The sequence below is a fragment of the Astyanax mexicanus genome, chromosome 17 (assembly GCF_023375975.1).
Source record: "Astyanax mexicanus isolate ESR-SI-001 chromosome 17, AstMex3_surface, whole genome shotgun sequence".
NCBI lineage: Eukaryota > Metazoa > Chordata > Actinopteri > Characiformes > Acestrorhamphidae > Astyanax > Astyanax mexicanus.
Window position 1 is genome coordinate 5531759 of NC_064424.1, and position 23269 is coordinate 5555027.

Genomic DNA, 23269 nt, shown 5'->3' on the forward strand with positions numbered 1-23269 from the left:
TGATACAAGAGTGTCAAACAAGTTTAACATGGTAAACTCTTTAAACGTTTTCAGCTGTTTTTTTTTTTTTTTTGGATATGTTTTGAAATAGCATAAAATTATCAAAATGTTTAATTAATGGCCATTAAATGTTGTATGACGTGACTCCCTGTTTCTGACAGCATCACCTATAGTAAATGAGATGCAGCATGAGGAGCACAGTTCTAGGCCCAATCATAAACCTTCATTAAACCTAAATTCTGCAACCAAAAAGAAGTGCAGCATTAAAAGCTAAAACTTTTTGTCTGTTCTCTTCTCGTTTTCATGCAAAGATGAAGCTTTAATCTAAAAATGTCCAATAAAAAGTGCACAGAATAATGCAGGTAAATAAAATGTATAAAAAAGGCAATTAGAACAATTACAATTACAATATTAAGAACAATGAGACGTCACAGAAAAAAGGTGCTTTATTTGAAAACAAAATGTATCCCAAAAGTTTTTTTTTTTTTTTTTTACAAAATAATGCTCCGTACGGTCCATACAGTTCATCTCTGAATCATTTTCTTTCCGTTTTTCAATTCTAACATTTATTTTATTTATTTATTTTTACTTTTTTTTTTTTACAGTAGCTCTTCTGTACAAAAAGAAAAAGAAAAAAGTGATCGAGATGCTCTGGCGAAGAGAGCGAGCGAGCGCTCAATGAACCTGAACAGATCTGAACCTAATCACTCGGAACAATCAGTGAAGTAAGTGGCAGGAGGTGTGCTGTAACGTGCTTCACTGTAGAATCAGACAAAAAACAACAAAAAAAAAAAACAAACTAAAAAAACAAAAAAAACAAAACTAGACTTTTTTTTTTTTGAATCGCCAAAACATAACATACACATAAACCACTTCTTCTCAACTTCTTCTTCTGTTCATTTGTTCTGTTCACACCTGAACCCCCTCCATCTGTACACACACTTAAGAGATATTACTAACAAAAAAAAATCAAAATTTCCTTTTTTTCTTTTGTGCATTGCAACTTAAGTGTCACAAATGTCGTATTCTGTGAGCAAAATATGCTATTGTCCAACTATTCGAGAGAAAAACAAAAATCATACAAGCAATCATACGCAAGCAATCGCACGAAAAAAAAGGCTTTCCAAGGTGGCAAAGGCGGCAAATAGTAGCAGGAAATGATCCGGAACAGAACAGCCCAGTCTGAGACACTCCCTGGTGCACCTGGACTGGCTGCGTCACCTCATTCCCCCTCATTTCCCCTCATGTCCCCCAGAAATGAAGGACCGTGATAGCCACTGCCTGCAGAATGCCACTGTAAATGATCTGCACCTTCACAATAAGGCACTGCTAATCATCTCCCTGACCTAGACACAGCTGTAGGAAAAACAGAGAATTATTTATTACTCTCCTTCAAACCTGGTGAGGGCTTCCCTAAAGCTTCTTAGCACAAAGATGATTTGTAGATGGGCGAGAGAGCATCACACTGACTATGCTATATACTCTCTCTCTCTCTACCGCTCTCTCTCTCTCCATGTTACCATGATCTTAATGCTAAGATCCTTTCAGGAAACTGTTCCCAGGTCAGCAAACTCACTTCAGAGACAAACATGTGAACGCAACTGCACGAAATCTGAATCTGAATGAACCAGAGATGTAGAACACTATTACACACAGAGAGCTGAATCCATTATCAAATATACCGCGGAGGTTAACACCTACTGTATTTACACACATACAGACTGTGTTCACATATACACACATATAAACACATATATGCACTCACACACACACACACACACACACACATACATACGTAGATATACGCGCATTCACACACATATGTACGCATACACACTACTAGAGCTGCAACATTTAGTCGATATAATCAGCAAAGTGTTTCATTTAAGTGTCGACTAATCGTCAATTTGAGAAAGAAATCTGAGACACTTATACAGTTTACACTTAATTTATTCAACTTAGTCTCCAAAAGTGTCCAAATACAACAGATTGCACTTTTTTAAAGGAAAACTCCAGTGTGAAATTGACTTTTAGTGTACTAAAACATGATAAAAAGTACTTATCTTTGTTGAATAGCCCTACTCTGCTCTCCTGCAGCTTTCTGAGATCTTAGATTTTAGAAAGAGTGAGATGGGGCAGATAAATCGCTTTTTCCCACCCTTATTCAGGCTCAAAGTAGCTCCACATTTCATTGGATGAATCCGGAGAGCTCTGATATTTAAAACAAGGCATTAAAAACTTTAAAACTGCTCAAGAAGTTTATTAAAAGCCACTGTTTTCTAACTGTAGCGAAGTTAAATCTCTGGGCGCCGCCATCTTAAATGTAAGACAAAATAAGTCAACTGTCGAGCATGAAAGTGAATAGGTAGGATAGTTGAGCAGATGATGATGAATTCCTTGGAAATGCATGAATTGCAGCTGTTGTTGAAAATATCTGTTTACTGTTGATATAAGAATGCAAAGAACCAACAACACATTGCATAAAAATTGCTCAAAATGTTTTACTATTCGATCATGCTCAACAGTTGACTTATTGCGCCCAGAGATTTACCTACGCTATTGGCTAATAAACTTCTTGTCCAGTTTAAAAGCTCTAAATGCCTGTTTTAAATATTAGGGCTCTCTGGATTCTACCAATGAAGTGTGGAGCTACTTCGAGCCTGAATAACAGTGGAATGAAGGCGATTTATCTGCAGGTGCAAGAATATGCCCCATTTGGGCACAAAAGTGTACAAAATGCTGGATCTCAGAAAGCTGCAGGAGAGCGGAGGAGAGCCATTCAACAAAGGTACACAAAAGTAATTTTTAATCACATTTTAATACACCTAAAATCCATTTTACACTGGAATTCTCCTATAAACTACTGAACATCAGCACTTTCCACGTGTTTAAACACATTCTGGCCATTTAAAAAGTAAAATCCCATGAGTAAATCCCACGTTTTGCTCTTTCTTTCATATCTTTTATTTTACTTAATCAAAAAAAGGAATCATTAGATTAGTCGACTACCAAAATAATCAATAGTTGCAGCCCTAATACACAAACACACACACACACACACACGCGCTCTAAGAGAAAGGCACCATAACTTGATTTCAGAACCACAGGTCACATCAAACGGCTGTTAGTTGATCTGGAACAATCTAATCAGCGTTAACACTGGGCAGTGTTGAAGAATGATACTGACAGCGATGGCTGTAATTTCTGCTATGCAATAAATGATTGATTAACCTCATATATTTGATATTTGAACACTGGAGCAGTGAAACAAACACACAAACACATACATACACCTGAATAAAGCCTCCCCTGTGCCGTAGTTGCAGTCGCTCTCTCTATCATTTCGCTCTCTCTCTCTCTCTCTCGCTCTGTGCTCCAGTGCACTTCAGCCCGTCTCGCCCGGCCCCTCCCTCTCCCCCTCCCTGCTCCGAATGCCTGGGGAAGAGAATTAAACGTTGCCATGGAAACCGCCACCCTGTTGACAGGGGCTAATTTCTGTTTCCATTAGAATGATGAGATTACTGAAAGTTCAGGCAACTGATGGGAACTCGTCCATCACGCCGCTGCCATTCGAAACACTCTCATCCGTCTAAATCGCTTCTCTCCCATTCGCTGCCGCATCCCGCTTTCCAATAAACTGACAAGAAATTTGTACAGATTGATTGAATAGAGAAAAAAAAAATAATCTGTTTAAATACTCAAGATATTTATTTGTTATCTGTAAAAAAAAAAAAACTAAACTGAAATCACTCAAACTGAAATACCCTCTCTTAATTCTACAGAGTGTATTCTTCATTACTGATAAGACAAAATGTCTCAGTTGTTTCAGTTATATAACAATTTGGTCCCCAAAGACTTAAAAACTTCTAATTGAGTGTTTTTTTGTGAGAGAGGTCATGCCTGAAAATGAAAAGTGATAAAACTAAAAAACGAAGTGAGCGGGTTTAGAGAGAGAGAGAGAGATGGTGCACGAGTTTACATATTCTACTACATCTACCCTCGTGTAAAGTAGTTTAAAGTCTTTTAAAACATTTTTTTTAACGCTTTGCAGTCCCTTCCTGCTGCTTCAGGCTGGTCACACGTACCACTCCCGACGAGATATCATGGAGCCGTCCGTGTGCGAGACGTACTCATTGTCATAGCACTCCTCCGGCAGGTAGGGGGAGCCGTTGCCCATGACTTGAGGAGCAGGATACCTGCGAGCTTCCGGCTGGAGGGAGCTCCTGTGGTCGTGCTGGGCGGGGTGGAAGGTGGGTGGGTGGTTGACGTGGTGAGGGTGGGGGTTGGGGTGGTAGCTCTGGTGGTTGTTGTGATGGTTGTGGTAGTTGTGTTGGGCGTTGGCCTCTCGTAAAGCTCGGCTGCGGCCGTTGGGCGATCTCTCGCGGGCGAAGTCGCCCCACTCCTCTCGGTCTTTGTCGGGGTAGATGCTCCCGTTGCCGTCGTGGTTCTGTTTGAGTTTGGAGTCGGGGCTGGACCGGTCCGTGTCGTTGCTGTAGACCTGCTGCAGCTCGTGGGGCTGCGGCGCTTTCTGCATGTCCGAGGGGCCGATGTACTGCTTGGTGTAGTAGTCGCCGCGGAAGGTGCGCCGCTGCCGCTGGAAATAAATCCCGCCCAGGACCAGCACCAGCAGAAGGAAGAGGGCTCCGCCCACAGCCCCGCCCACTATGGTGCCCAGGTTGCCTTCGTGAAGCGGCGCCAGGGTGGGAGAGGTGAAGAGTGCCCTCTGCTTATTGCCAGGCGCCGTTACAGAGATGCCAGCGTTTAGAAGGAGCACGGGGGTTGTGGGAGGCTTAGCGGTGGTGGAAGGAGGATCTAATGGAAGAAGGGAGGAAGGAGGGAGGAAGGGAGGGAGGGGAAGAAGGAAGGGATATAGAAAAGAAGGAGGAGAAGGAGGAGGAGGTATGAACAGACAAAGAAAAGTAGAGAATGTCAATGCCATCTACAACTGAATATTAACATTTATCACATGACATTGGTTTCAAAGCTCATCTACTGGCAATGAAATCTACATGGAAATTAAGATCAATGCTAATTCTACAACAACAGTTCCAGGTTTTGACACAATGCTTAACTCAAACCAAGGTTTCTTTTGAGGGTAAAGAATTGAAATGTAGACCACATGTAGAGCACTGAAAAAGGGTTCAAAGGCTATGTTCAGACTTAGATTAGGTCCAATTAATTTTGATAGTCTAGATAAATAAATCGAATTGAACGCATGTTTGGAGGCAATTTGCATCAATTGCAATCCATGCAGATTTATGATTTATGGTGAATAAAGGACGCAAGAATCCAAACTGATCCAACTTGCAAACAACCATGCAGACATGCATCTCAATTCGAATTAAGATTGTAGGGAAACAATAAGGATTTGATTTGACTGCAGACCAGTCTGAACACAGCTTTTGACCCTAAATCATTTTGGTCCCTTTTTGGTCTGTAGTATGTGGTCTACACTTATACAGTTATTATATAAGAGATTATATACAGAACCATATACAGAACCAGGGTTTCCCATAATCCAAAAAATCATTTTGAGTCATGGTTCTGTATAAACCCCACCACTGCCTATATACATCTTAACCGTGTATTCTTCTAATTCTTTCAATGGGACCAAACTTAATCCTGGAACTGTCGTTCTCCTGAGCAAAATGACTACAACAAAAGTGACTACAACATAAAACATGAGAAAAGGGGTGGGAAAAGGGTTAGATTGGATGTTTTTTTTTCTTCTTTCCGGGTTCATGACAAGGGGGGAATCATGAGGTTCTACAACATACTGGCTTCTCTCGCTAACTCCACACATTCCAGCATTAATGGAGGCAACAATGCGAAACGTCTTTTTGTGCAACAATGAAACCTAGTGTGGAACAGTGTGTTAGCTGAGAGAGGGAGTACGGATGAGTAAACAGCTGATGAGGATAAACTGAGGGATTTTGTTGGAGGGGACGGGAGGGAGGGGGTAGGGGGTAGGAGTGTGGGTTATTGAGGGGAGGGAGGTGGTGTATAGCTTTCTATCAGGGTGATTCTCTACCTAGTTAAAGGGCTAGAGCTGAGCTGGAAGATTCCTGAAGGCCATTACCATGCACTGACCACTTGATCGCGTGATTTGGTTAGAGGGGCAGGGGCAGGGGGTGGTGGTGTGTTGCATTGCACTGCATTTCAGAGCATTCGGGGGCATGCACCTCCACTATGCAGGCAGCACAGAGTCTCTCGTCTCTCTAGAGCAGGGCTGGAGAGTCATGCTATCGCATTACAGTGTCCTGTTCCATAAGCAGCGAGAGCTATTTGGCTGCCAGTGTGTAATGTGCGTACGTGCATAAACACACAGCAGAGTGTGTACAGTCAGAGCATTCAGGGTATTTTCCACAGTTGTGAGAACGGCTGCAGCCTCAGCTAAAAGCAAAAGAACTTTGTTAATCTGCTTGTCCTCCGTGAGTATCAGACCTGAGGTATAATGTAGCAGATTTTATGGATTCCTCCTCTACATTCTGTGCATAAAGGGCAAGGACAGAACATACAGGACATACAGCGCAGCAGGCAGAACAGGAGACTGTGTTTATGAATGTTCTCTCATGCATGAGAGTCAAGGACTGGACACGTCAAAGAAATAGACGGAAACTATATCCTCCCACCCAAATTCCCCAGTGTTTACACACAGCTCTCCAAACCTGTCAATATATAGTGATTCTGTTCCCTCGCTGTGTGCTCTGTTATTACAAGCATTAAATTACCCCCAATAAGATGCAGATCATCTCTCTTTAATTCACAAGGGCACGGATAATGACAATTTATTTTAATGTATTCGATACAGGCCTGTGACTTAAAGAACGATTTGTCCTAATCAATACACAGTAGAGCCCTCTAGCCTCAGCACGTCATGAAAAGAGAGGAAGAGAGAGAGAGAGAGAAAGATGGAGAGAGAGCAAGGAAAAGTGGTGAGGAGGTGATGACAAACTCCTGAAGGTCAGAATATATCTCAGTCTTGTAGTCTCAGCCATCCATCTATCTATATAACCATATTCAAATGAAACATCTGGCCTGTAAGGTTGTTTGAACGATCATGACCGATAATAAAAATAAATATATATATAATAACATAAAATGCTTCTCTGGTGAGCTTTTGTTTACATTCCTCCTTGGCATGACTTTAGTTTGCACACACTCTCGTTTTTCCACCCGTTCTTGGGCTTCCTATCTCCTAATAAGGGCATTTTTTCTTCCGATCGTGTCCCAATTCTCTATCCAGGGCAACGGTAGTATATTGGACAGCGACCCTGACGACATGAAGTGTTTTTTTATTTATTTCTTACTTTTTCTTGGGTCTACCTGCTTTGAGATCAACTGTTTTTGGGTTCAATTGGGTTCAACAACCCTCTGGGCTGGAGAGCTACTAGTCTGTAGCAGTTATTTTCCAAAATTGAATTTATTTTTATGGCCCGCCACGTCATGGCTTGGTAAACATCTGGTCTGCGGCCAAACTTAATTGCCAACCCCTGCAGTGCATCCTCAATGTTCTACAAAAACCTTTTTTTTTAATTTATGGTTTTATTCCTTTGGAATAAAGGAAGGACATTTTTAAGACTTTCTTAGTGATTTTAGTCATGTCCAAATACAGCACTGTAGTGCACTCCATGTCCATAAAGATTTCAGCACCTTTTAACTTCCTTCACTTTGAGACACGGCTAGACTTTCAACTGAAGAGCTAATTAACTAACTAAAAAGAAGATCGGCCATGAAAACTCTAAATTCCACGAGTCTCTCTACTGTTCTTCTTCATCTAATCTGAAGCTACATGAAGTTTGGAGGTGTGTAGTGATGAACTTATCTGAAGCTACATGAAGTTTGGAGGTGTGTAGTGATGAACTCTGAAGCTACATGAAGTTTGGAGGTGTGTAGTGATGATGATCTAATCTGAAGCTACATGAAGTTTGGAGGTGTGTAGTGATGAACTCTGAAGCTACATGAAGTTTGGAGATGTGTAGTGATGAACTAATCTGAAGCTACATGAAGTTTGGAGGAGTGTAGTGATGATGATCTAATCTGAAGCTACATGAAGTTTGGAGGTGTGTAGTGATGATGATCTAATCTGAAGCTACATAAAGTTTGGTGGTGTGTAGTGATGATGATCTAATCTGAAGCTACATGAAGTTTGGAGGTGTGTAGTGATGAACTCTGAAGCTACATGAAGTTTGGAGGTGTGTAGTGATTATGATCTAATCTGAAGCTACATGAAGTTTGGAGGTGTGTAGTGATGATGATCTAATCTGAAGCTACATGAAGTTTGGAGGTGTGTAGTGATGAACTCTGAAGCTACATGAAGTTTGGAGGTGTGTAGTGATGAACTAATCTGTAGCTACATTAAGTTTGGAGGTGTGTAGTGATGAACTCTGAAGCTACATGAAGTTTGGAGGTGTGTAGTGATGAACTCTGAAGCTACATGAAGTTTGGAGGTGTGTAGTGATGATCTTATCTGAAGCTACATGAAGTTTGGAGGTGTGTAGTGAAGAACTAATCTGTAGCTACATGAAGTTTGGAGGTGTGTAGTGATGATGATCTAATCTGAAGCTACATGAAGTTTGGAGGTGTGTAGTGATGAACTAATCTGAAGCTACATGAAGTTTGGAGGTGTGTAGTGATGAACTCTGAAGCTACATGAAGTTTGGAGGTGTGTAGTGATGAACTCTGAAGCTACATGAAGTTTGGAGGTGTGTAGTGATGATCTTATCTGAAGCTACATGAAGTTTGGAGGTGTGTAGTGATTAACTAATTTGAAGCTACATGAAGTTTGGTGGTGTGTAGTGATGATGAACTCTGAAGCTACATGAAGTTTGGTGGTGTGTAGTGATGATGATCTAATCTGAAGCTACATCAAGTTTGGAGGTGTGTAGTGATGAACTAATCTAAAGCTACATGAAGTTTGGAGGTGTGTAGTGATGAACTAATCTGAAGCTACATGAAGTTTGGAGGTGTGTAGTGATGAACTCTGAAGCTACATGAAGTTTGGAGGTGTGTAGTGATGAACTAATCTGAAGCTACATGAAGTTTGGAGGTGTGTAGTGATGAACTAATCTAAAGCTACATTAAGTTTGGAGGTGTGTAGTGATGAACTAATCTGAAGCTACATGAAGTTTGGAGGTGTGTAGTGATGAACTCTGAAGCTACATGAAGTTTGGAGGTGTGTAGTGATGAACTAATCTGAAGCTACATGAAGTTTGGAGGTGTGTAGTGATTGGTGTAGTGACTCTGCAGAGTTGGTGAACTCTGTGCACTATGCTCCTCAGCATCCGCTGACTCCGCTCTGTTATTTTCCACTGACAGAACACAGAGTCACTGTTGTTGCCAGTTTCTTCCACTGTGTTATATTATCACTGACAGTTGGCTGTGGAATGTTTAGTAGTGAGTTGTGAAATTTCACGACTGGACTTGTTGTTGTTGCACAGGTGCTCCATCCTATCAGGGTACCACAGTGCTGGAGTTCACTGAGCTCCTGGGAGCCTGAGACCCATTCTTTCACTAATGTTTGTAGAAGCAGTCTGCATAGACATGGAAGTGATTTACACATCCAAATAATTGAACTCAGGTGTTTCTGAATCTATATATTTGGTAATAGAAGATATTGGAATATATGGACAAGTAGTTTGGACAAGTGTAACTAAGTGAGTGAGCGGAAGGGAGGAGTGCAAACAGGAAGGAGTGTGTTAACATGCAGGATGGACCTTACCACACACACTCATGTATCACACACATACACTCAGCTGCAGCAGGTATTCTTGCAAAGATATCAGATTCTAGTGATTCAAGCCAGTGACGCAACACGCGTATGAAGGAGAGAGTGGGAAGCACAGAAACACATGCATATGTGCACACGCGTGAACACACACACACACACGAGGAGGAAGAGCCTCATCCACGGCAACATCAAATCTCTCTCAAGGGGAATGCAGAAAAAAGGAAAATAAATAATGAATAACAGTTGAAATGAGCTGGTGAATGTTTCATGAATCTAGGACATCATCTCTAAGTCAAGGTTGCTCTCTTTATTCCTCTTATTTTTTTTTTACTTTTTTCTCTTCTCGAGCACTGTGACGGGCGGCGGGAACATTGTGCGAGAGCGTGCGAGAGTATGTGATTGTGTGAGAGGATCTATGTTCTGCAGATCCATCACTGAAACTAATTACACAGCACACACCGTGTGCACTGCTGACGGCTCGAAGCAGAGAGCTGAATGGACAGCAGGGCGGCAGCAAGGCCAGAGAGGTCAATGTTTAACCTCTGGTTGGAAGCAGCCTCCTCTAGAGCTGAGCTTTTAACCGAGGTTAAATTAAGATGATCCATTAGGTCAGCACATTGCTCCATTAACAAACAGACCGGCGAGTTTCCATGAGGGTCATATGGTTCTGTGCACACACTCACACACACCAAACACACACACACACAGACGGAAAACATCTCCCTGACGGCACGCCGGTGAACCTGGCCAGCATGTTTTGACTCATGGCTTTTATATGAGTCAATGGAAGAGAATAGCAAAGTTTAATTTGAAACAATCCTAAATCTCCTGCTGGCCTTAGGGAGAAGTCCTGATTCCACTGTGGTTGTGTATGTGTATGGTGTTCTGTTGACGCCAGCCCAAAACATCCAGCACCAGTCACCAGACAATGACCTCAGAGCGAGCTGCATGATCTGAGGCCTAGCAGGCTTGTGGAGCAGGGCTGCACAATATATCGTTTAAGTATCGTCATCGAGACATCATGTTGCAATGTTTTGATTTTTGATACAAGAAGTAGATACACAGCGCTGTCTCTGTGTCTGTGTGCGTGACAGGCTGCTGCTGCCTGAGAAGTGCAAGGGGGATGGGCAGGAGGAAACACAAGAAAACCGACGGCATGGCCTCAATTCACATGGATGGGCACGTGCTTATAAACGTGAGCACGTGTGGAAAGCTGTGAACCTCAGTCCAGCACAGTTTTGCTGCACAGATATTTACAGTTACAGCTGAATTCACACTTTTAATCCCAGAAAAATGCCTGGATTACAGGGCTGATTAAAGTCGTTTTGCTGTTTTCCTCGGTTTTGAAAAGTTTTGAGTGCTCAGCGCTGACTCAGCTTTTGATTGGTCCAGACGTGAAACAGTGCGCGGGCGGGGCTGGTGACGTCATGGGCCCTGCATTGTTTAATATCGCAATATATATAGTTGAAAAAAAAGAACATTTGTAAAATTGTAAAAAACAGTATCATGCAGCCCAATTGTGGAGCTGTGCAGCAGAATGTAAGTGTGTAGGGGTGTGTGTGTGTGTGTGTGTGTGTGTGTGTGTGTGTGTGTGTGTGTGGGCTGCAGGAAAAGTTTAGGAGCAGAACAGAAAACAGGGGATTTCCCCTCGTGAACTTTATCTGCAGAAATAATGGTGGCTAATCGTGTCAATTACACTTTAAAACCCACCCACTCGCCCCCGGCATCAGTGGAATTACGTTACACTAATAGGATTCAAATGACTCAACAAGAAATATTAACATATGGTTCTAAACAATAAAAACTAAACCACAGAAAGAACATGATCACCTTATGCATCACTACCAGTGTACTTACTGATCAATTTGTCTATATATATATTTATTTATTTTTTTACTATTTGAGGTCTGCAATACATCCCGAGGCCAAAAGCTCCTGACTGAGCAGGCCGGTTTTGGTTCAGTTACAGACGCACAGCATCAACTGTGCAGGGTTTACTTAGGTGATATTCTGTATTTCTTTCTAAACCCAAAAAAAATGAAGTTTCCAGAATGTATTGATTTACAGTACCAGCTGACACCTTCCCGTTAATATATGTTTATTTTGTTCTCACAAACTGCCTTTTAAACTTTTAAACCACAATACTCTGTGAAGCATTTAGATGCTCTTATCTGGGGAGCTGTTAACTTGTGGTTTTTGAGGCTGGTAACTCAGAATGAAGGAATTTATCCTGCACAACAGAGGAAACTCTTGCTCTTCCTTTCCTGGGACAGTCCTGATGAGAGCCAGTTTCATCATAATGTTTTTGATGGCTTTGTGACTGCACTCGACGATAACTCTTTTTGCCATAATCTGGATTAGAACATTAATTAAATAGAATTATTCACTGTATACCTGTAACTCTACCTCTTCACTACTTTACAACTGATGCTCTCAAACACATTAAGAGGCAAGAAATTCAAGTAATTAACAGCACAGCTGTTAACTGAAAGCCTGAATTCCAGGTGATTCTACCTTCAAGAATCTAAAATAGAAAAAAATATTCTGGCTTGTTTAACACTTTTTCTGTTTATTAAATAATTAAATATCTGTTTCCTTATAGTTTAAAATATTTTAAAATGAAAGATGTGTCCAAAGTTTTGACTGGTACTGTATTATTTAATGTATCATTTGCTATATTATTTATATGCATATTCATCTTAGATTTTCTCAATTTTTGCCCACATTATTATTTGTCTTTTTCCTATTGTGTCACCATTAGAGATCAACAATCCAACAATCCAAACATTTTTTTTCTATTTATTTTCTTTAGCTATATTCAGAGAAAGTAGCATTTCAGGTCATATCAGGTTTCAAAATTACAATTTTTGAAATCACAGGTAAAATACAGTTTTTTTTTATTTCTGTTCAGACCCTGTGAGATCCAAATGTCTAAAAATGTCAAAGTGTTGCATCATTATTCATGAAACATTTTCCTACTACTGTGTAGAAAATATATTTTATGCCAAATTAGGACAATAATTAAATTACAACATTTTAAAGAGCAATAAACTAGTATTAAATATATTAGTATTAATATATTAGGAGACGTATGCTGGTCCTTTACCTGCCACAGTCTATTGTATATATGGAGGTGCGGTTTTAGATGTATTGGTCATTGCTAAACTAGCTATAATACTGGTTAAGTTTATTCATATGTAAACTATCATGCAAGGAAAATTAAATGGATGATGTAAGGATAGGCAAAAATTATTGCGGTAACATCAATTTATTGTACAATCGATGGATGACTTCCCTATGAAAACTAGGATACTGGCATGCAGACTGGAACACATGTAAGCTTGGTATTTATGTAATAGTTATGTGAAATTTCTGATACTGAGCATCAAATTTGTCACACCTCTAACTGGCATAAGTGACGTTTCTGATGCTGGTGAGCAAAGCCAGACGAATTGCAGACAGCTGTAGTTTTTGTGCTTTGACTGGGGGTGTGCCATATCATATCATACGTGATAATATCCCCAACATTTCTGAATATCGTGAATGATACTAAACCCTGAAATATGGTGAAATATCACCCACCCCTAATTATCACATCAGGGTACGACTTTTTGCTGCTTTTAGCAAAAGAAAAATTCACACTGTTTTCATTTTCCATTAAATATCTACTAGAGACAGATTATATCTGTCCAGTATCATTTATTTTACTGCAGCACTTGTTATATATGGAGATATATATATAATATATAATAGTGTATTATTGGAAAAATAAAAAAGTCAGTGTTTTGTCATATCGTCAAGAGTATCGCTATCGCAAAAATACCATAAAATATCGTGATATTATTTTAGGGCCATATCGCCCACCCCTAGCTCTGACTCACCTTGAATGCGCACGCTGATGTCGCGGCTGCGCAGGCCGATGTCATTTCCCACCTCACACCTATAGACGCCAGAGTCGTTCCTCTGAAGAGACCTGAGGAACACTAGGGAGTTGTTCACCACCTCCACTCCCTCTGGCATATCCCCATCCAACCTAAACACACAGAAATAACCACACACAGACACGACACAGACAGACAGATGAGTCAGTACCATGTTAATGGTGATAAAATAATAAAAATATCATGTAGTCTAGACAGCAGGCCCATTATAATAATTATATTATTGTCTTATCACAGAGTATACAGACTTAACCTCAATCATTTCTGTTGACCTCAATAATGTTTATTTGCAAGACATTGAGAATAAATATTGCTAACAACCAAATCATTTTCTTATTGAATTGCTTTTTGTTATCCTATAATGCTTTTGATATTACTCCTTGCGTATATATAGTGTTTCTAAGGATGTGCACAAGTGATGCACCTCTAGCCTAAGAGCCTTAAATTTACGGTTAAGAGTCTTAAAATTGGGCTCAGAGTGGTTCGAATCCCGGTCATGCAGCTTGCCATCAGCTTTATCATATTGTCAAAATACTTGTGCCATAACATGACGATATAATTTATTGCAATTATTTATGGGTTCAATAAAGATGCATCCGAAAAAAAAAAAATAGGAGCAACATTGAAAAGTTGCTTTATTTCAGTAATTCGGTTCAAAATGTGAAACTCATATATTATATAGACGTATTAAAACACAGAGTGATCTATTTTAAACTTTTTTTTTTAACTCAAAAATCAGTGTCTTTGAACATTTGATTATTATATAAGAGCAATTGGTACTTTTGGCAGTGTGCGCAGTGTGCCAAGTCCTGCTGGAAAATGAAATCCTCATCTCCTTAAAAGTACGATTTTCCAGAAAAACACTGCACTGACTTTGGACTTTAAATATCACAGTGGACCAACACCAGCAGATGACATGACTCTCATTCCAATATGCTATGCAGCTTTAGTTTTTAAAACTACTCTGTACTAACATACTCAGAAACAACTATCAGACATAACAAAGCTAAAATTATTTAGTTTTTGGATAATTCAATATGTTTTTCATTCACTATTTTATTTTAAAACACATTTCCCTCATTTTCTCTATAATTTATATGAGTTTAATGATTGCAGCATATCTTTAAAGCACAGGTTCTCTCTGCTAAAACACTTAAAACACTGTCCAGAGTCTTCTGCATTAAACATGTGGCGCACCAGCGATGTGATGACTGTACATTTCACAGACCTGAAGAGCTATCTCTTAATCCTAAAACATTTAACATTGTCCAGTGCACTATTTTAATCTTCCCTTGGGTGACCCAACGGTGTTAGTCTGGAGCTTGACCAGCTCACTACTGAACTGCTACCTCAGCATGGCATTAATTATACCTCACTGCGGTCTTCTGTGTTCCAACACTACATTTACTGGGCTGACATTAGCTGTAACACTTAGGCTGGTTGGGTTAATTGGGAGCAGTAAGAGTTGTGAGTTTGGCGCTTTGGTTTTAAATGCTTGTGTAACTCTGTCACGCTGCTGTGAAACAGTGGCTCCACTTTGCACCATGCTGTGATTTTTGTGGGGCTTCATCTTCAGGGAGTTAATTTCCCATTGCCACTGCCACTGTTTAATGTCTGATCCATTAGCAGCTTTGCCTTACAAGTATAAAAAGTCATATTTGCCAATATCTTATGTATATATATATATATATATATATATATATATATATATATATATATATATATATATATATATATATATATATATATATAGAGAGAGAGAGAGAGAGAGATTATTGCAAATTGTAAAAAAGTACAAATAATACACTCTAAGGCTCTAAGGCTCAAAATCCAGGCACTCTAAGGTCAGTTATCTGTCAGTTATCTGATGTAACACTAATGGCAGTTAGGGTTCTCCTCCAAGCATGTGGGGTTGGCTCCAGTGTAAAAATACTTAAGAGGCTTGCTTTGTGTGACTTGGATATATGATAGCAACATGATTGCTCTCCCCAGTCCAGCAGTGGTGGAATTACAGTAGTGGACTGGGGAAATCCTAGTAGGAAGTAATAGTGATGGGGGGATTGTAAATTACTCAGCTGAGAAGGAAAAAAAGGGGTAAAATCATGTTTAGAAAGAACTTTTGATTAAAAGGTCATCAGTGAAACCCTTACTGGATGTGTTTCTAGGGACGTGCACAAGTGATGCATCACTAGCCTAAGAGCGGACTATGATCACTATGATCGGGAGATTGCTGGTTCGAATCCCGTTCATGCAGTTTGCCATCGGTTGCCGGAGCACTGAGAGAGCACAATTGATCTTTCTGCGTGGGTAGGTGGTGGCACTTTTTCCCCTCCTCATCACTCCTAGGGTGATGTCGATCAGCACTAGGCGTCTGTGAGCTGATGTATCAGAACAGAGTTGCTGCGCTTTCCTCCGAGTGTTAGTGCTGTGATGATATAAAATCAAGTTTATAAGATAAATGGCAAAAGACCTTTTTTAGTGTAAAAACAACCACTTTTTCTCTATTAATAAACTAAAATTAAATCTTCACATTGTCTACTGTTGTATACAGGTTTAAAATTCTGCCTGGACCTGTACACTCAAGCATAGCTTTATTTTTAGGCATTTAAAATTTCATCCAAAGTATTGTAATAATTATAAAACAAAAGGATTCTGACTGTTCTGAAAATAAATTCTGAGAGATAAGAGAGATGAGTGTAATGAGAGGGAAAAAGTCCATTTAAGTGGGGATCAGACAGGTAGAGAGAGAGTGATTAGTGGTGTGTGTTCAGCTTCAGGTGGCGCGAGCATCTGCAGTCACAGTGGGTGAACTGGAGCCATGCCTGGATAACACAGCTCACAGCTGAACCAGTTCCAGAAGCCCCGTGCGACGAGAACAGCACGGATCAGCGCTGGAAACGTGTGAACACACCTGATCCACCTGAAGTGGTTCGCCGGTGGGTTGGCCTTGGCTCGGCACATCAGCTGGACGCTCTCTCGACCCACATACCAGTCGCCGTCGTAGCCCACCACCTGGATGTCTGGGGCGACTGTGGACAGACACAGACACACACATACAGCACAAAGGGTTCATTCAGTTCTGCTACAGGAAGGCAAGAGGACCACACCTACTTAAACTGATGAGAGTTTTCTCAAGCAACTGCAGGGAAAATAAATAAAATGTGAAATTTATTGAGGAAATGGGGTTTAAATGTTTCAGCATTTCATCATTTCAATGACTCGGCAACCACTGAAAAACATATAATCATATATTTTACTTTTTACTGCACCAAATATTAATTTGCACCAATCAGACACAACATGTTTCTCTGCACACTTTATTACTATCCTTCTTTCACGCTGTTCTTCAATACTCAGAATCTCACAAGAGAGAAAACCACCACAGAGCAGCTACTATTATTATTATTATTATTTTTATTATTTGGGTGGTGGGTTATTATTATTCTCAGCACTGCAGTGATTAGCAGTGATTAGCATGGTGGTGGTGTATGAGGTGTTTAAAAACTCCAGCAGCACTGCTGTTGTATCTGATCCACTCACTGTACCATCAGCAAAACACACAGTAAGAGAGACAGAGAGCACAAAAGTGTGTGAAAAATAATGAGAGATAGAGAGAAAAAGTGAGAGCACGAAAGAGAGTGAGAAAGATAATGAGAGAGAAAGAAAGAAAGAAAGAGAAAGCATGAAAGTGTGAAAGATAATGAGAGAGAGAGAAAGAGAGAAAATGAGAGAGAGAGCACAAGAGTGCGAAAGATTAGAGAGAAAGCGAGAGCGAGAGAAAGGAAATGTAAGAGAACGAAAGAGTGTGAAAAATGAGAGAGAAAGAGAGAACAAGAGACAGAAAGTAAGAGAGAGCACGAAAGTGTGAAAGATGAGAGAGAAAGGGAAAAAAAAGAGAAAAAGAGAGAAAATGAGAGCGAGAGAGCACAAGAGTGTGAAAGATAATGAGAGAGAAAGAGAGCGAGAGACAAAATGAGAAAGAGAGACAGAAGACAGTGCAAAAGAAAGAGAGAGAGAGAAAGAAACCAAAAGAAAGCATGAAAGAGAGTGTGAAAGATTAGAGAAACAGAGAAAGACAACGAGAAAAAGAAAGAGCAAGAGAGAGAGCACAAAAGAGTGTGAGACAATGAGAAAGGGATGGAGAGCGAGAAAGAAAGAGAAAGTGAGCAAGAGAGTAAGTGTGAAGGGTAATAAGAAAGAAAGGAAGAAAGCATGAAAGAGTGTGAAAGATAATGAGAGATAGAGAAAGAGAGAGCGAGAGAAAGAGAGAGCATAAAAGAGTGTGAAAGATAATGAGAGAGAAAGAGAGAGAGCATGAAAGAGCGAGAGAAAGAAAGAGAAAGAGAGCACTAACACACCATCCAAATAATAGCCACCAAACTAAAAGCTGAGTATTGAAGATAATACTACAGTATTAGAGGATAATAATAAAGTATACAGAGAAACAGATACAGAACTACAAACCATTATTATAGAACTACAAAACAGTCTATATGATCAGAGGATAAAAGGTGTAGGATATAAAAATAAGCAGGTATAGAATAACATTTCTGAGCTCTGAAATGAGGTGAATTGTGTTACAGGACATCCAGAGAACAGACAATTTTAGTGTGAGAGGAAGATAAAGTTGACTGGGGAACTCTCTCTCTCTTTCACACACACACACACACACACACACACACACACACACTCGAGCACACACACACACACACACACACACCGCAGTTCATTAGAATACTTTATTAGAAACACTATACCAATACAGGGTAGGGCCTCCCTTAGCTCTCAGAATAGCAACAATACTTAAATAGGCTGTGGCATTTAACAGATGATTGATTGCTATTAACAGCCCCACAGTGTGCCAAGAATACAGTACATTCTCCACACCATTACACCACCACCTCCTCCTCCACCAGCCTGGCCTGCAGACAAAACGCTGACTGGATATATGGATTCATGCTGCTGGAGCCAAATTCTGACTATAACTGTAGTGCATGTGCTTCTGCAAAATCCAGAGTTCATCACAAGAGACACTGGTTTCAAGTCCAGTTTCTGTGATCGTGTGAGCCTGTGATCACTCAGTGACAGACTCAGCTCTCTGTTCTGTTCAGATCCTCACAGGTATACTCAAAAGCCTTCATTGGACATTAGAGATAGTTACTCCATCAAAAGCAGGATAAACTCTTTAATATACTTAATTTAGGAAGAAATAATGAATAAGTAGCTGTTCCAGTGCTTCTGACAGATTTATTATGCTCTGGAAACTCAGCAACTGACAATTTCTACTGACACTTTTTGACCAAACGAAAACCAAACTACTGAGATAAATTAAAGAGAGCACATGCATGAAAGAGAGAATACAAAGAGTGTGAAAGATAATGAGAGACAGCAAGAGAAAGGGAGTGAGAAAAAGAAAGAGTAAGAGCAAAAAAGAGAGTGTGAAAGACTGAGAGGGATACAGAGAGAGATGGAGAAAAAGAAAGAGAAAGAGTAAGAAAGAGCACAAAAGAGATGGTGAAAGATAAGAAAAAAAGAGAGTGAGAGAAAGGGTAAGAGAAAGCACAAAAGAATGTGAAAGCTAATGAGAGAAAGAGAATGTAAGATAAAGTAAGTAAGAGCATGAAAGAGTGTGAAAGATAATGAGAAATAGAGTGAGAGAGAGTATGAAAGTGTGAAAGATAATGAGAGACAGCAAGCGTGAGAAAGAAAGAGTAAGAGAGAGAGAACAAAAGAGTGTGAAAGATAATGAGAAAGAGAAAAAGAAAGCAAAAAAGATAATGAGAGAAAAAGAGAGAGCACAAGAGCGAGAGCATGAACAAGTGGGAAATAATTAAAGAGAGAAATTGAGAAAGAAACCGAAAGAGAGAAAGAGCTAGAATGTGAGAGTGAGAAAGAAAGAGCACAAAACCAGGAGAACGAAAGAGTGTGAAAGACAATGAGAATGAGTGAGAGAATGTGAGAGAACGAGTGTGAGAGAGAGAGAGAGATAAAGAGAGAGAGCACCAGAGACTGAAGTTTCGTGACTGAAGTTTGCTCCACTCGTTCTGCTTGTTTCCTGTGTGTCCTCTGAGTTACATCTATATTTCATACAGACCCACCAGACCCCCCCAAAACACACACACACACACACACACACACGCACACACACACGCACACACACACGCACACACACACGCACACACACATGCACACACACATGCACACACACATGCACACACACGCTACACACACTCTGCCACGTGCCTTTCTATAAGGGACAGTGTGAGGGAGTGACTGAACGGAAGAAAGACGTATTAATTTCACGTCTCAGTTTTCAGAAATACAGGTGGGGAGTAGGGGTGGGCAATATTATATCGTATACAATATATAATGACACAGAAATATCGTGATATTAAAAATCCATATCGTGATAATAGAGATGTTCTGTATTAAAAGCAGTCTATTATTTACTGTGAAGCTTTAGGTGTATTTATTGTATAATTGTTTTAGTTTGCAGTTTATATGCATGCACTAAATATTCTGCAATATTATTTGCTGCATTATATTATTTTATGCTATATTATTTATTTTGCCACATTATGATTATACTGTTATACTATTATACTATATTCCTAAAATTAATTAATTATTTTTCTGTTTTCCTATATCGGCAAGTATATCGTTATCGCAAAAATACCCTGAAATATCGTGATATTATTTTAGAGCCATATCGCCCACCCCTAGTGGGGAGGGAGTTGGGAAACCAGAAGAAGGCCTGTGTGTGAAGAATAAGCTTAACTAATCCTCTACACCTTTAAATCCTGTGTTTCTGCCCATTCTTTACTACTACATTAGTCTCCACTGACATGCCACAAGTCATGGGACAGTATTGTGCAATGATAAATGCCTGTATAATAATGGTGATACTGCTGTTCAGTGTTTAATATCACTCAATTAATAAAACCTCACAACAAGTAGTCACAAAATATGTTACTCAAGTCCCCTTACAAACATTATAAAATCAGACAAACAAAACAATTATAAAATAGTTTCAGCGTTCACACACAATTTAACCAATACAGTTCCATTGATTTTCCTTCAAGGCATAAAAACTAAAATGGTACCACTTTAAAATAAGACTACAATTATAAAGGGTTTATAAATGGTTTACAATTCGTTTATTAATGGTTAATAATTAGATTGTAAATGCCTTAAAAATCATTAATAATCAGTTATAACACATACGTAGAAAGGGCAACAATGACCTGTGGTTTGGCAAATAGGGAACCCACAGCAGTCTATATTGTTGCCCTTTCTAAGTATGTGTTCTAACTATTAATGATTTTTAAGGCATTTACAACCTAATTAGTAACTATTAATAAACTAACTGTAATCCATTTATAAACCCTTTATTAAGGTAGTCTTATGTTAAAGTGGTACCCCTAAAACTAAAACACTGAAACTATAATCAAAATTGATTATAGTAGGTCTAATCTAAAATGAATCAGATAAAATGAATCTGACACACAATTTTTATAATAAAATGTGTGTCAGATACTGAGAGCTCCATTGTGTAGGGTTACATTTCTGAATTAACTCTGAGCTGACGTAATTGTAGCTCAAAATAGATTTTCTCCATCAATAAACTGAAACACAAAACATTGTAGAGCAATTTTCCATGACTTTTCCTAAATTTTCTGGGGTTTTTTTATGTTTCCAAAACTTATTCAGGCCTGGAAATTGCTTTTTCAGATTCCATTACCAGGTTTTCCACGTTTTTCATGACTGTATGAACCCTGTAGTTTACACTTTAGGATTAGCAACTGAATCATTAATATAGGATTGAGTATATAAAAGGCTTAAGTATGTATAGTATGTATAGTATGTATAGAGTATGAGCTTACTCAAGCCTAGAGCGTGGCACGTGTGAGATTTTTCAAGCCTGTGTGAAGTTATGAGCTTACTGAAACCTGAGCTTACAGCAGTCGAGCTGATCTTCTATTAAAGAACACTATGATCAACAGCACAGCATCAAGACATCACGTCTGTTGCCACACACTGCAGTGATATGGAAAACAGATGTGTGCAGAAGACACGCAGCCATACACACTTCAGACCACATAAAGAAATCAGCATGAAAGAAGAGGAGCACTTTGTCTGAGCACTCTGAAAGAGAAGTATTGAGTCATCAAACTTTAGAAGACTCCAACCTACAGATTTACATTCTCTCTCTCACACACAGACTCTGATGAAGAGACACTCACACTGGACGTTGATGATGTAAGGGATTCTGAAGTTGCTCTGCAGTGCCGGGTGTTTGACCACGCAGGTGAGTGTGTGCCCCTGGGAGTGGCGGGTGGGTTGCCAGTTGTAGTGCACCTGAGTGGTGGTGGTGCCGTTAGCGTCGTCCGCCATGTGCGCCTCGGACGTGCCGTACAGATCCGTCTCCCAGGAAACCTCAGCCGGCGGTCGAGCGCGCTCAGCGATGCAGGTCGCCACCGTAGTGTCATTCCCACCGTCCATCAGAGCCGTGGATCCGGCCGATACATAAACCTTGGGCTCCACTGGAGAAGAGAATGGTAAAAAAGAAGATAGAAAATGTTTAGAGAGATTACCAAAGGTTTTAATCACAGTTAAACACAGTTAAACACATACAGACAGACCTTGAAGGACTGTTTGGATTTCTGCATGAATTAGATGCCTGTAAAATTAGTGATACCCAGGGACTGCAACTATGATCATAGGAGATCACTGGTTTGAATCCCGGTCATACAGCTTGCCATCAGCTGCTGGAGCCCCGAGCTGCTGGAGCCCCGAGCATAATTGGCCTTGCTCTCTCTGGGTGGGTACAGTAGATGGTGCTCTTTCCCCTCATCACTCCTAGGGTGATGTGGGTCAGCACAAGTTTGAGTCTGTGAGCTGATGTATCAGAACCGAGTCGCTGCGCTTTCCTCCGAGCGTTAGCTCTGTGATGCTACTCAGCAGTTCAAATTGAGGCTGAGTTTGACTTGACATGTATCGTAGGAGGCATGTGCTAGTGTTGTGTGTTGTGGCGTCACTAGTGATAAGGATTTACAGCTAAATCGGCCTAGCTAAATTGAAAGAGAAAATAAAAAAACAATCCAATCCATTTAGAGTTGTGTGTATTAGCAAGAACTTGCCGATACAATACAATACAAACAACATACAGAGGTTATGATATATTTTGATATGTTTATATTGCAATTCTGTAAGCAAAGCAACATCTTGTGTCTTAATCAAACTTTAGATTAAAATCTCTCATAATATGGAAAACACATGAATTTATAAAATCTAAATAAAACAATTGTTACCTTTTTTTCATGCAATTACAAGTGTGCTTCGAAGACGGGGTTTAAGCTCAAAATAAACCTCTGTCCAACATGATACAAAACAATACAATGCCATATTTCTGTACACCCCTGGATTTGACCCTGTGACACAGTATCAGGGTCTACTCAGGCATAATAAATAAATAAAAAGATTATTTAGAGCCTGCAATGTGGAGTTAAAAAAAAGATATAGAATAATATCTAAAACGATATAAAACTATCTGCATGGGAATGCAACATATTGTATTTACTGGCAGGAACACCACATG

General features: G+C 39.8%; 1 protein-coding gene and 1 long non-coding RNA gene across 5 annotated transcripts in view; one reads left to right on the top strand and one right to left on the bottom strand.

The window, feature by feature from the left end:
• Positions 1-428: 428 nt before the first annotated feature.
• nectin3b (nectin cell adhesion molecule 3b) overlaps positions 429-23269 on the bottom strand; it is a 92668-nt gene continuing 69827 nt past the window's right edge. The window contains exons 3-6 of the mRNA XM_007250025.4: positions 21915-22214; positions 16583-16700; positions 13612-13763; positions 429-4812 (exon numbers count right to left, since the gene is read on the bottom strand). Coding sequence (XP_007250087.3) covers positions 4076-4812; positions 13612-13763; positions 16583-16700; positions 21915-22214 — 1307 coding nt within the window. The 3' untranslated portion in view covers positions 429-4075. The remainder of the gene's footprint in view (positions 4813-13611; positions 13764-16582; positions 16701-21914; positions 22215-23269) is intronic.
• LOC125782383 (uncharacterized) lies at positions 7859-9243 on the top strand. 4 transcript variants are annotated; one of them, XR_007425033.1, is made up of 4 exons: positions 7859-7934; positions 8242-8625; positions 8924-9049; positions 9093-9243. It is a non-coding gene; the product is annotated as an uncharacterized LOC125782383 (long non-coding RNA). The 4 variants fall into 4 exon arrangements; XR_007425034.1 differs by having other exon boundaries at positions 8537-8625; XR_007425031.1 differs by lacking the exon at positions 7859-7934 and having other exon boundaries at positions 8224-8287; positions 8537-8625.